This window comes from Carcharhinus amblyrhynchos, chromosome 21 (assembly GCF_965287045.1).
Source record: "Carcharhinus amblyrhynchos chromosome 21, sCarAmb.v2.hapA, whole genome shotgun sequence".
Taxonomy (NCBI): domain Eukaryota; kingdom Metazoa; phylum Chordata; class Chondrichthyes; order Carcharhiniformes; family Carcharhinidae; genus Carcharhinus; species Carcharhinus amblyrhynchos.
Window position 1 is genome coordinate 9,053,831 of NC_137344.1, and position 12,908 is coordinate 9,066,738.

General features: G+C 43.4%; 1 protein-coding gene across 5 annotated transcripts in view; it reads right to left on the reverse strand.

The window, feature by feature from the left end:
- Positions 1-12,908, reverse strand: part of hgs (hepatocyte growth factor-regulated tyrosine kinase substrate) — a 43,708-nt gene that overhangs the window by 9,897 nt on the left and 20,903 nt on the right. For 2 of the 5 annotated variants that reach the window (XM_080209444.1, XM_080209448.1), the window contains 9 exons: positions 11,917-11,943; positions 10,105-10,189; positions 8,070-8,168; positions 7,182-7,277; positions 5,694-5,732; positions 5,431-5,574; positions 5,103-5,316; positions 2,061-2,233; positions 588-728 (listed from right to left, as the gene is read on the reverse strand). In XM_080209444.1, the coding sequence (XP_080065570.1) occupies positions 588-728; positions 2,061-2,233; positions 5,103-5,316; positions 5,431-5,574; positions 5,694-5,732; positions 7,182-7,277; positions 8,070-8,168; positions 10,105-10,189; positions 11,917-11,943 (1,018 nt within the window). The remainder of the gene's footprint in view (positions 1-587; positions 729-2,060; positions 2,234-5,102; positions 5,317-5,430; positions 5,575-5,693; positions 5,733-7,181; positions 7,278-8,069; positions 8,169-10,104; positions 10,190-11,916; positions 11,944-12,908) is intronic. The other 3 variants (XM_080209445.1, XM_080209447.1, XM_080209446.1) reach the window with 3 other exon arrangements.

Below are 12,908 nucleotides of genomic sequence, written 5' to 3' on the forward strand. Positions count from 1 at the left end.
CCCGGAGTGTGGCAACTAGGAGATTTTCTCAGCAAATTCATTGCAGTGTTAATGTAAGCCTACTTGTGATATTAATAGATAAACTTGAAAAAAACTTCATATTAAACCTCAAACAGTAATTTCTCTGAACTTTGGAACTGATTTGTCAATCTTTATGCAGAGCAATGATAAGAACAGGGCAGACTGGAAGCAGCAGGGGATAGCTGTGTCAGTGATAACCTTTTTCCTACACTTTCACCTCAGTTCCTCTCTAAACACAATACAAATCCTAAATGGATTACAATTTAATCTTAAATTGCTGTAAATATATCCAAGACTTGTTAAAAAAAAACTGTATCAAGAAAGGAAACCTGGAGCACATTGTTCAACTGTGCAGAGCCACAAGACAATCTCCGCGCTGTCACATTAACCTGCTCAGACTCAGCTCTCATTCAGAGGACATTCTGACTCTCCCAGCAAGGTTCTCCCCTTGCAGGTACCCTCTCTCCCAGCATGGTTACAGCACTCTCCCCTCACAGGTACCCTCTCTCCCAGCACGGTTACTGCCATTCTCCCCTCCCAGGTACCCACGCTTATTTAACTCTAACCTGTGCGTATGGCAGTGGGAAGGCTGGCATCTGTGCTCGCATCTGGATGGTTTGCTTCTGCTGCTCCAGGCGCATTTGCCTTTCCTTCTCTTGCTCCTGCAGCCTCTGGATGGCCAGCTGTCGCTGCATCTCCAGATACTCCTAAGACACAATTAAACAACACGGCTTAAATCTCCATAACTGCAAGACTGATAGAGGAGTTAGGAAAACTCATGCATTTACTGTGAAATGCATTCTACTACAAGCAGGGGGCATGGACTGCAGCAGAATAATAGTGAGGATTCAGTTAAACAGGAGTGCCAGATTTCATTGCTTATGCTGCCCTTTGTATAACGTGATTAGTAGCACACGGTGGATGAAATGGGTCAGTGGGCACATCAATCACATCGGGGCCGAGGGGTAGAAACCAAGGAAGGTAAGGAAGAGATATGGTGGCACAGTGGTTAGCACTGCTGCCTCACAGCGCCAGGGACCCGGGTTTGATACCCGGCTTAGGTCACTGTCTGCGTGGAGTTTGCTCGTTCTTCCCGTGTCTGTGCGGGTTTCCTCCGAGTGCTCTGGGTTCCTCCCACAGTGTGAAAGATGTGCTAGTTAGGTGCACTGGCCATGCTAAATTCTCCTTCAGTGTGCCCACTAGGGGATTTTCATTGCAGTATTAATGTAAGCCTCCTTGTGACACTAATAAATAAACTTTTTAAGAGATACTATCGGGATATCTCCCCAATACTCACTTGTGGACAACCCAATTTCATATATGTCACCAACAAGAATGTATTGAAATTTAAATAGGCAATTAACTAAAAAAGAGCAAATCCTACCCCTACACAAACTCTTTCAGGATTAGATGTTAAAGCAAGGCTCAGCCTGCCCTTTCCCAAGAATGAATAAGATACTCTGATGTTATGGGAAGAGGAGAAAGGGATTTCTCTCCAATATCCCGGCCAATATTATCCCTCAACCAACATCACAAAAATTAAATTACTTTATCATTTATTGTCACCTTGCAATTGGTTACTGAGTTTCCCAAATTACACATCAGAAGTGTTTAAATGTCTGCAAAGCACTTTGGGACATCTTGCGTTAATGCAAGTTCTTTCTATTCCAGGATTTAAATCTATTCCATAAATATAACAGTAAAACACTGCAGATGCTGGAATCTGAAACAAAAACAGAAAATGCTGGAAAGTCTCTGCAGGTTTGACAGCATCTGTGGGGAGAGAATAGAACCAATGTTTGAAGTCTGGCTGAAGAGCTCTGATGAAGGGTCATCCAGACTCGAAAGGTTGGCTCTATTCTCTCCCCACAGATGCTGTCAGACTTGCTGAGATTTTCCAGCATTTTCTGTTTTTGTTTAAATCTTGTCTGATCTCGGAACTTTATCAATTTAAGTGGCATGGGCGAGGAAGGGCAGGTTCAGTGGATAATAGACAAAGGCCCCCACCGCGGCCATGGTTCCTTCATTCCCACACGTACCTGCTTCTTTTGTCTCATGATCTCGAGCTTCTGCGCTAACTGGATCTGCCGCTGGCGTTCCGCTTCTTCAGCCGCTCTCCGCAGCTTCTCACAGTGTTCCTCACGCAGAGCGTTCAGAGCTCCGCGGGCATCCCGGATCTGGGCTAACTTGTCCTGCAGACCTTCGTAATACACTGAAACATGACCAAAAAAAAAGACATTTTTTAAACAGAGTGAAACCACCTACTTGGATCATTTGGCTCCCCAACTATCCATCAAAATAAAGCTTCAGACAGAGGATTTTATAAGTTCCTGTGTAATGAGTCATGCAGTTTGTTTTTAATTCCAAAAAAGTATTGCCTTTAGCGTCCACAGGCACAGGAGACCATTCAATCCATTGTTCCTATGCTAGTTCTTTAAGTTATCTGATTAGTCCTACTTTGGGCAGCACGACAGCACAAGTGATTAATTCTGCTGTCTCACAGCACCAGGCACCCAGGTTCAATTCCCAGCTTTAGGTCACTGTCTGTGTGGAGCTTGCAGGTTCTCCCCACGTCTGCATGGGTTCCCTGCCACAGTCCAAAGATGTGTGGGTTAGGTGGATTGGCCACATTAAATTGCCCCCTCGTGTTAGGGGGACTAACTCGGGTAAATATAGGGGGGTTGGGCCTGGTGGGATTGTGGACGATGCTGGCTCGACGGGCTAAAATGAATTTCTCAGTGCAGAAGGAGGCCAATGTTACTCCATTGCTCTTTCTTCAATAGCCCTGCATATGTTCACCTTTCAAGTCTATCCTTCTCCCTTCTGGTTATTATTAAGTCTATTTCAGCCACGCTCTCAGGCAGTGCATTCCAGATCATAATAATTCACTGGAGGGGGAAAAAAAAACAAATCTCCTTCTCTCCCCCACAGTTCTTTTAACAAATATCTTAAATGGTTTAGGTCCTGCTGCAGAGTTAATAAGTATTCAGTCAAAGTTTAGAAAAACAAAACTGGAACGTTTAAAATGCACACCAATTCCCATCTTACTCTTGTATTCAAAGCCCACAGTACAAAGCTGATTATTCAACATTGCTGCCAAAAGCTTCCCATTCAGTTCCAACACTCATTAAAACACACCCCTGGATTAACATTGCCAAAGTGTCTTTTCCCTGCGACTACTAAGGAAGTTATTGGCCAGTGCAGTACCCAACTGGCCTGCCACATAACATACAATATAAACGAGAAGGTAGGAGTCAGCATGCCTCATAGCGCCAGGGACCTGGGTTTGAATCCCAGCTTGGGTCACTGTGTGTGTGGAGTTCTCCCCGTGTCTGCGGAGATCTCCCCGTGTCTGCGTAGGTTTCCTCCAGGTGCTCCGGTTTCCTCCCACAGTCCAAAAATGTGCGGGTTAGATAGATTGGCCATGCTAAATTGTCCTTTAGTGTTAGGGGACTAGCTATTGTGAACGTATGGGGCTGTGGGGAACTTGATGGGCTGAATGGCCTCGTTCTGCACCGTAGGATTCTATGTTTCTATGCTGAGTAACGCCAAGTGGAGTAGCAGCCAGTAAAACACTATTTAATTGTAAGTTTCCTAACTGAGGAACTGGACTGGGTAAGCTATCATGGATATTATGACTCAAGGCAGGGAATAACCACTGAGAATTCCACATCCCTTGGTAGTCTGCATTTAGCTGTTTGATAGAAGGGAAGTCTACCTACATTTTTGTCCCTTTCCTGCCCACTGTGTGATGTCACAGATAAGGCACAGGATCAGACAGGCTGTTCCCAGATGTGTGTCAACATACAGCAACTGACGACTGCATGATGGGTGGATGGGAACCCCAGTTGATCTATGCAGGCATTCAGCCCAACAAGTCTTTTAGTTCATACTTTACACAACGGTCTTCCCACAGTACCTGATCGCAGCCTGAGAGATTTTATGTATGCTTAACTCTGTTTGCTTCAGTCTATGCAAAGACTTCATTTTAAGATATTTCTATCTATGCAACTAACTCTGCTAACGTTAAATAATAAAAAAAAAAATCGACTGCTAACTTGACTATGTTTTAAAACTCAGAAGGCATGCTGGGTTGGCTAGAAATTAACTGCATTCCTGAAGGGTACGCAGTGCAGGCAAAACAAGGTTTTTTATTATAGCAACTGCAAGGATTGTTTTAGCAGACAGAGATAGCATGTGGAAAACACTACCGATAACGAGATAAGGATTGAAATATAATTTCATTTCAGCACATTTTTAGTTCAGTTCCGATTTTGCTCATCCCAGTATGTGTTCTTGTACAGGGCCTGGCTGTGAAGCCAGTCTCCAAGTTCGCTCTCTTCTCGCTTCTGTCACGTTAATTTTTTAAGTTTTGTTCAATAAGAGAAAACCATTTTAAAACTCAAACCAAGTACTGACCCCTCACCTATTCGAATAAATGAATGGACCCTACACAGCCCATCAAAAAACTTTTCTACTTCTTTCTCTTGTGTATGAGCTAGTTTCCCCTCAAAGTGCATCTGTGCTATCTGCTTCTACTTGTGCCAATGAGCTTCACATTCTAACCACTTTCTGGTTAATGAAGTTTCTCATGAATTGGATTATTAACGCCCACATTCCACTGACAGCAGCCTCACGTTCTGGAATACCCATGAATGGGAACCCAATCTCTAAAATTAATGATGGAGATCAATAGTATAGATAGAAAGACCGCTATCAGATTGGCTCTCACTCTCAGCTTTGACAGAATTAGTCACGCCCTCTGTAATCATCCTTGTAAATTATTTCTGCCTCTTTTCCAGAGCTTCTGCGACCCCTTTGCAATATGGAGACCAAAATGTACACAGCTCCACCCAGCCCAAAGTCACCACACTCCCCCATGCCACCGTGACTGACATCAGTTACCTTGCCACAAGCCAGCTACCAAAGCTGGGGCCTTCCTGGTCCAAATACCTCAGCTCGCAGTGACAAGTTAACCGAGGCCACAGGCCAAGTATTTTACTTCCGGATGAATGGAAGAATACCATGTGGAAACCGGGAATACCCCACCTCTGCCCTTCCCCAGGGTCTCTTGTACTCACAGCGTTTCTCATCCAGCTGATTCAGGAGCTCCAGGAGCTGAGGGTGCATGTTGTTAATGGACTGGAACAAGGACAGCACGGCAGTGTCGTTGGTGATACTTCGGCCGCGCATGTGATTACTCTTCATCCTGTTCACAAACGTTACCACCGAGTTCTGCAGGGCCTTCAGGAACTGGTCATGGTTCTCCTCAGACTCTCCATTCTGATACTGCTGCTGAAAATAGAAAGGGAAATTCGGACTAAACCTGAGGCCGTTATTGTGGAGTTCATTTTGCTTCCCTTAGCTGCCAAACAACAAAAAAACCCAGAGCCCTTTCTCCACATTTACCTCTACAACTGCAACAGGAGCTGGGTGAGTCTCAATGGGCTGAGAGACAGACTCCACCACAGAGACTGGGGCTGAGGGAGTGGGACTCTTTCTAACCTCCTCCTGCTTCTTCTCCCAGTAGTTACGATTCAGGTATCGAGCCAGCTTTTCAAAAACAAAATAAAGACAAAGTCAAAAGGTACAATATATTTTGTCTCATTCATTTTTCAACAACAGTAAATTAGTTTTTTTTTTATAAGTCATTAACACAGATTGTTCTTCACCTCAGGATCAATCTCCTCAGCTGTTGGGGCAGAAGAGTTCTGCAAAGGAAAAATACACAATCATGTATCAGTTATTAGCATCGCGCATTCAACATCAATCCATCTCTCTCAACAACATAGTGACAAGCATGTACTCTCCTAACCCAATCAAATTATAAACAAGTGGGGTGGTTTGAAAATGTTTTGAGTTGTGGGAGCTGCCTTGACTACTCAACGGGCAAATACATCATGTAACCCATGAAGTTCAGGTCTCTGTGATGTAGCTAACCTCTTTGAGGTTATTGCAGACAGTAACAGCTGTCTTTCTGCTTCCAGGGCTTTGCTCCTCTCTTCTAGGAAATCTGAACTCCAGTTAGAACCTGACGCTCAGGGGCTTCAAGCAAGGTTACAAAAATCACTCAAATAGATCAACTGATCACATATTTCAATGTTGTTTGTGGGAAGTCACCGTGCACAAAAAATGGTTAAACAGGTTTAGTTGGTAGCACAAGCCACTAGCTTTTGGAGCATTGCTTCTTGTGCTATCAAATAAACCTGTTGGACTTTAACCTGGTGTTGTGAGACTTCTTACTGTGATTACCCCAGTCCACCACCGGCATCTCCACATCATCACAAGATGATTGCCAAGTATAATGCAAGGTGATGCATTTTGGAAGATCAAATTCAGGTGCAAGTTATACAGTAAATAACAGAATCCTTAAGAGCATTGACTGACAGAGGGAACTGGGAGTACAGGCTACAGTGGTCAAGAAGGTATACAGCATACTTGCCTTCATCGACTGGGGCAAGTTGTGTTACGCTTAATAAAACTTTAGTTAGTCCGCATTTGGAATACTGTGTGCAGTTCTGGTTGCCACACTACCAGAGGATGTAGGTGCTCTGGAGAGAGTGCAAAGAAGATTTACCAGAAAGTTTCCTAGTCTGAAGGATATTAGGTATGAGGAGAGGTTGGATAAACTCAGATTGTTTTCATTGGAAAGACACAGATTGAGGGGTGACCTGATAGAAGTCTTCAAAATTATGAGAAGCATAGATAGGGCAGATGGTCAGAGGTTATTTCCCTGGATGGAAGTGTCAACTACAAGAGGGCACAGGTTTAAAAATCGAGGTGATAAGTTTAGGGAAGATTTTCCACACAGAGGGTGGTGGGTGCCTGGAACGCACTGCCGGTGTAGATGGTGGAAGCAAGGGGTAGAAACCCTGTATTGGCACAGGCTTGATGGGCCAAAGGGTCTGTTCCCATGCTGTATTGTTCTTATTACAATAGTGACTAAAGTTCAAAAGTACCTCGCTGGCTGGAAAGCATATTCTGACCATGTGGAGTGCACTTATTAAGCAATTCCTTTTCTCTATTAAGGATAACACTAAGCTCATCTTTATTCACTAACTAAGTGGCAGCGGCAGGGGATGGCATCACACACATACAGCAATGCCTACTCTCCCGCACGAGTAATTAATAACATTTAAAAACTGGCAATGAACTCTTACCACAGGAGACGAATACAGGCTGCTGACTGGTGGGGCTGAAGAGGTGACTGGTGTTGGATCAGTCTTTGGGTACATGGAGTAAGTGCTCTTCTGTCTCTGCACAGGGATAGGTCACAAGTCAGTTCTCACTAAAAGGAGCAAAGCTTACAGCATACATTAACATCAACAATTCATACAGCTCAGGGTATAGTCTGTTATGGACAATTAACTTCCAGATGTGAACTTCGTTTCTTGTCCTCCTGAACAATTCCCAGCATGTGTGGGTGGCACAGTGACACAGTGGTTAGCACTGCTGCCTCACAGCGCCAGGGACCTGGGTTCGATTCCCAGTTTGAGTCACTGTCTGTGCGGCGTCTGCACGTTCTCCCTGTATCTGCGTGGGTTCCGGGTGCTCCGGCTTCCTTCCACAGTCTGAAAGATGTGCTAGCCATGCTAAATTCTCCCTCAGTGTTCCCGAACAAGTGCTGGAGTGTGGCAATTAGGGGATTTTCACAGTAACTTCATTGCAGTGTTAATGTCAGCCTACTTGTGGCTGATAAACTTTTTTACTGCCTTTATTTCAGATTTCCAGCATCTGCAGTATTTTGCTTTTGCTAAATTGAATATGCATTATTTATCAAATGCAGAGCTTTCATAAAAGAATCAGTCAAAAAGAGTAAAGAAATAGCGCAGATCTTCTCAAACTGTTACAATGCTTTTGAATAAAGGAGCTTAAAATATACTTCGCAGAATTAGTCATAACTCAGACAACTATGGCCACGAGCTTAGAATGTCATTGTGCTTGGATACTGAACGCAGAGCCAGCATTCCACACAAACGCAGGCACAGATCCTAGCACAGGGTTGGCTTTGTCCCTTGTGGTTAAGGCTGTCCAGTGATGTTGCTCACCATTCTCTCCTTCTCCTCTGCCTCAGACTGTGATAAGGCGATAGCCAACTGAAGCTCCTCTTCTTCCTGCAAGGCAGCTTCGTCGCGCTTGGGAGGCAACTGCCACAATCAAAAAGCACAAGACAAATAAGCTTCACACGTATTTCAGAATTCTAAATTTTTAAAAATATATTTGTTCTGGAGACCTGAGCATCAATGGTGAGACTGGCATTTCCTGCTCACCCCTAATTGTCTTTCTTGAACCACTATGAATCCACATACTGTAGGTATTTCCACAGTGCTGTTAGGGAGAGTTTCAGGTTTTTGACCCAGTGGCAGCAGTGATGTGATTCCAGGATGCTGTTGAATGTTTTGATTTTAGCCAAACAGTTTAATTAAGGAACTTAGATACCAAGCCTACTGAATTTGAAATTTTGGCATCCGGAAACCAATCCTATTGTGAGAAAATATTGATGTGTCATCAGGGGTATAAAAGATGAGGGCAGTGGCACAAGCTGGGAGAGCACCTGCCAATGCCCACAGCTCAAAGAGTGACTTGCTGGCGCTCTCAGGTGCATTTATGTCTTAAAAGAAAGCCTCATTGATTAATAAGGGGATCAGGGGTTATGTGGAAAAGGCAGGAGAATGGGGATTAGCACAAAAAAAAAGCCATAATTGAATGGCAGAACTGACTCAATGGACCGAGTGGCCTAATTCTGCTCCAATGTCTTATGGTCTTAACTCGATAACGTAGATCGCAAAGAAGAATATTCCAGAAGACGACAAACCTTGTTGTAATTTAGAGAGTGATAAAAATTCTTTTTATTAATAAGTGGAAATTGCATTTACTTGAACAGAATTCCATTAGAATCTTATTTTATTCGGTTCAATAAATTAGTTAACCTGTTCATTGTTAGATAAATAGTGTTATTTGTTGATCTGAGAGAGTCTTAGGTAGTTATTTTGATTTAGCCACTAAAAGTTTCCGAGGAGCAGATTGTACCACTTCTCACACACTTCTAACAGATTATGAGGTGAGGTATTCCTCTTTGACTGGTTAGATGTTAGTTCTCAGACAGGGCATCAACCCTCCCTTTGTAACAATATGCTTCGAGTCATATGGGGACCTTGCAGGTGGAGACTCCACATGTTAAAAGCAATGTCTTGTTTGCACAATTTTTGAACGCCATCCTCGAATGGGCAAGTCGAGTGTGTTATGAGCCATGTTAAGACCAAGAACATAAATTGCACATGCACAGCGCAAAACTGCCTCCAAATGTGGAAGGGCAGTTTACCTCAAGGAGAAGGAGTCTTATTCATTTTACTTCCCCAATGTGTGCATTAAAAAATATAATTTCTTGTACCAAAGATCCACCTGCTCCAGAGCCACTCCAGTGTTATCACTGACAGACAGGGGAGGAAAGGCAGCAGCACGGTGGCACAGTGGTTAGCACTGCTGTCTCACTGTACCAGGGACCCAGGTTCAATTCAGGCCTCGGATCACTGTTGGTGTGGAGTTTGAACTTTCTCCCCGTGTCTGCGTCAGTTTCCTCCAGACGCTCTAGTTTCCCCTCAGTCTGAAGGTGTGCAGGTTTGGTTGATTGGCCATGCTAAATTGACCCTAGTGTCACATTATGGGAATAGGGCCTGGGTGGGATTGTGGTCAGTACAGGCTTGATGGGCTGAATGGCCTCCTCCTGTACTGTGGGAATTCGATGAAGAATCTCCACTCATTTCAGCAGGGTTCACAAACTGGTTTGGCCAGTTGATCTTGAGCCAAGAAATGGCTACAGCAGTTTGTAATGTCCACAACGCACCTCTCTCACTTGCTCCAAGTGTACAACGCTGCAAGATTCAGAGACAAAAGGAGAGTTTATAGAGAAGTTACTGTCATTTGAACACCTGATGCATCAGCTTTTCACTGGTGGCAGGAGAAGGATGAACTGCTAACTGTGAAATTTTCTAACCATTTCAATGCAGTATCTCAAAATCAAACCATTTAACTGTGCACAGTGACAATGCAAAACATGCCAAATCCAACTGGGCTGCTGCTCACCTGTGACTGCTGGGATAGGGGGCTAGTCAGGTATTCAGGGGGAAGGTCGACTGGTGCTGAAGCTGTGGGCTTGACTTCAGATTTCCTGGGAAAGGAAGAGCAAGAGTCAGGTTGTGCTGCACCAGATAGCAGGACAAACAAATTACAATCTCCCAATGCAACTGAAACACAACAACAAAATCTGTGCTTTCTGGAATAACACAAATGATTTGTGTTTATGTACAGAAGGTTAGGAATCCAAACAGTTACCTCTACTGAAGCCTGCTATTTCAAAAGCCTAGGCAAACATAAAATAAGAACGCAATAGCCCACTTCACTAAAACACTAGAACTGCCGCTGGGAATTGTGGACCAAGAGGTTCAGCTGGGTTAAGATCTCGTAAATTGTGTTTTCAGTCCAGCAGCTCACGTGTCTGACCTTACCAGCAGTTGGTAATTGCTGCAATTAAATTTTAAAGCTCAGAGGTCCAATGCTTCCTTCATGTGGCAGTGCCCCTAGCTGGCATGAGTGGGTCAGCTGCTGGAACCTGCGCTGGAGACAGTGCTGCAGCAGGTTGTGGCCATGATGTGGTGCTCAAGAACGACAGCTTCAATTAATCCTCATCGTTTGAAGTAACTTGATGAGAAATCAAGCACTTTTATAGCTCTTTGTTGTCAATTTGCTGAAGCCGGGTACAGTCAGTTGCTGAGTTTGTTTGCTAAGCTCTTCCACTACCAGGGTGGATTAAGCAAGGTGACGTCTATAACAGAATTAGTTTGTTGTGTTGGACAAAGCCGCCTATCAAAAGTAAAATCTGTGCATCAACTTTTGAACTCTGCTATAATGTCCCCAAAGGTTGTGGATGGCTGATTGCTGTAATGAGGTTCCATTCCCAATCAACAGCATGTCAGTACCTGCTTCGCACACCACTGCCTGTTCAAGAGGGAACCTTCTCTTGTGCTTCTTAAAACCCAGCAGCTTGTGTGTACTGATGCACACTCAGGACATTCCCCCACTGCCCCGCTCCGCCCCAGGATTCTATGATTCTAACTGGGGACACCATAACCTTCACTCCCCTGCTGGATGTGGTTCAAAATTGCAACACCAGGGGGAGAGAGAAGAGAGAGAGAGAGGAGGAGGAGGCGAAGTGATGGAGGGAAGAGAAAAAGTTCAGAGAGAACTGCTGATCTTTCAGGAATGCTCTCCTGAGAATCTGGATCCTGGATGGGTATCTATCAAAACACCGGAAAAATTAACCTGAGAGTTTGGTGGGAATGCACACACTCACAATGGGGGAGTTAGAGAAGCCTCACTGAAGAATGCTTAGTGCACACATGGAGCTTTAATATGGAGACTTTATCACTGGGTGCTGCAACCATTGTTTGTTTTAAGATTATTACTTACTCTAATCCAGATCAGTGCAATGGCAGTGATATTTTTAGTCACCGATCACAATTTTCCCATCCCTTGAACTCTAAGCCCTCACACCAAACAAAGAGAGGCTGTCAATTAGCACTTTACAAATGCGGGCTATGTGGGCATTATTTATACAGACGGAATGGTTCCAATCCCGGCAAGCATGTTTTACTGCTACAGACAGTACTACTCTACTAATTCATTACAAGCTCCTTAAACTACAAAGAAAATGTATGCTGATTGCCAACATTCTATACACAATGATAAATTACATCAAGTTTTTACAATCTTGATATTTAAGTACACAATTTACACAATGATACATAAAAGTAATTAATACAATGCTGAAGTTACAAGGCAATAATATACTGGTTTAATTGTAATCTACCAATTCAATGAGAATAAAGTTTGGCGTACATGTTACTGGTGTCAAGGTCTTCCTTTCTGTGGAAAAAAAATTATACGTCACCATGGAGGTATACACACACACACACTGAGGTATTCTTAACTTTAACAACCTGAACTGTGGCACTCAGCGTACTCAATTACCGACTATTGGCACCCAGACTGGAGCTCCGTCACTTTACACACATTCAGTGGGACATTTCAGATGCTGGTGTGTTCCAGCAATGGGATTCTTTTACAAGTTGAATGAGTGCGTGGAATAATTCTCCAGCAAAGGAAAAACAAGACCAATTGGACTTGAAAAATGGGAGCAGAGAAGTCAGACATTTAACTTTTGTTTCAAATTCTTTTGTGCGCAAGCAAAGCAAAGCAATGGAAGGAGGCATTGATACAATCATTTTTACACAGACAGCACAAAGTCAACTTACATATTGATGTGTGAATTCTGGGCATCTGTACACAATTCAAATGTATTTAACTCAATTTTAGACTGCACTCGACCCACAGCAGTTTCCATACATCCATCGTCTAACACGCCAAGCCAGGTAAAGAATGGCCAAGCTTATCATATTTGATGAAACAGTCCAATTAGAGTGCTTAATGAATACATGTTAGATATTCACAGGTGGGTTTGTGTTGCAGGGTTTGTCTTGCTCACCAATCTGAAATCTACAGTGTTTATCACCTATTCCCAAAGACAATTTCCATGTTCTAATTAGAATGGCATCTTGTAACAATATGCTAATTACCTAAATTAATTAACTTTGATATTTGATAATCTCACTTCCCATTGTTAAGTTTTTGACTATGGTTTTTCTATTGACATTAATCTTTGTAATTTGCTGCAACGTTACCACTAACTTTTGGTATGTCAACTGCCCCACACTCTGGGGAGCGAGCGAGCATGTTTCTGAATATTTATTCCCATTGCGATCATCTTGCATTGATAAAAAATGCTACATTCTAACTAAAATGCTAACTGGAGCAAAACCACAGATAATTTA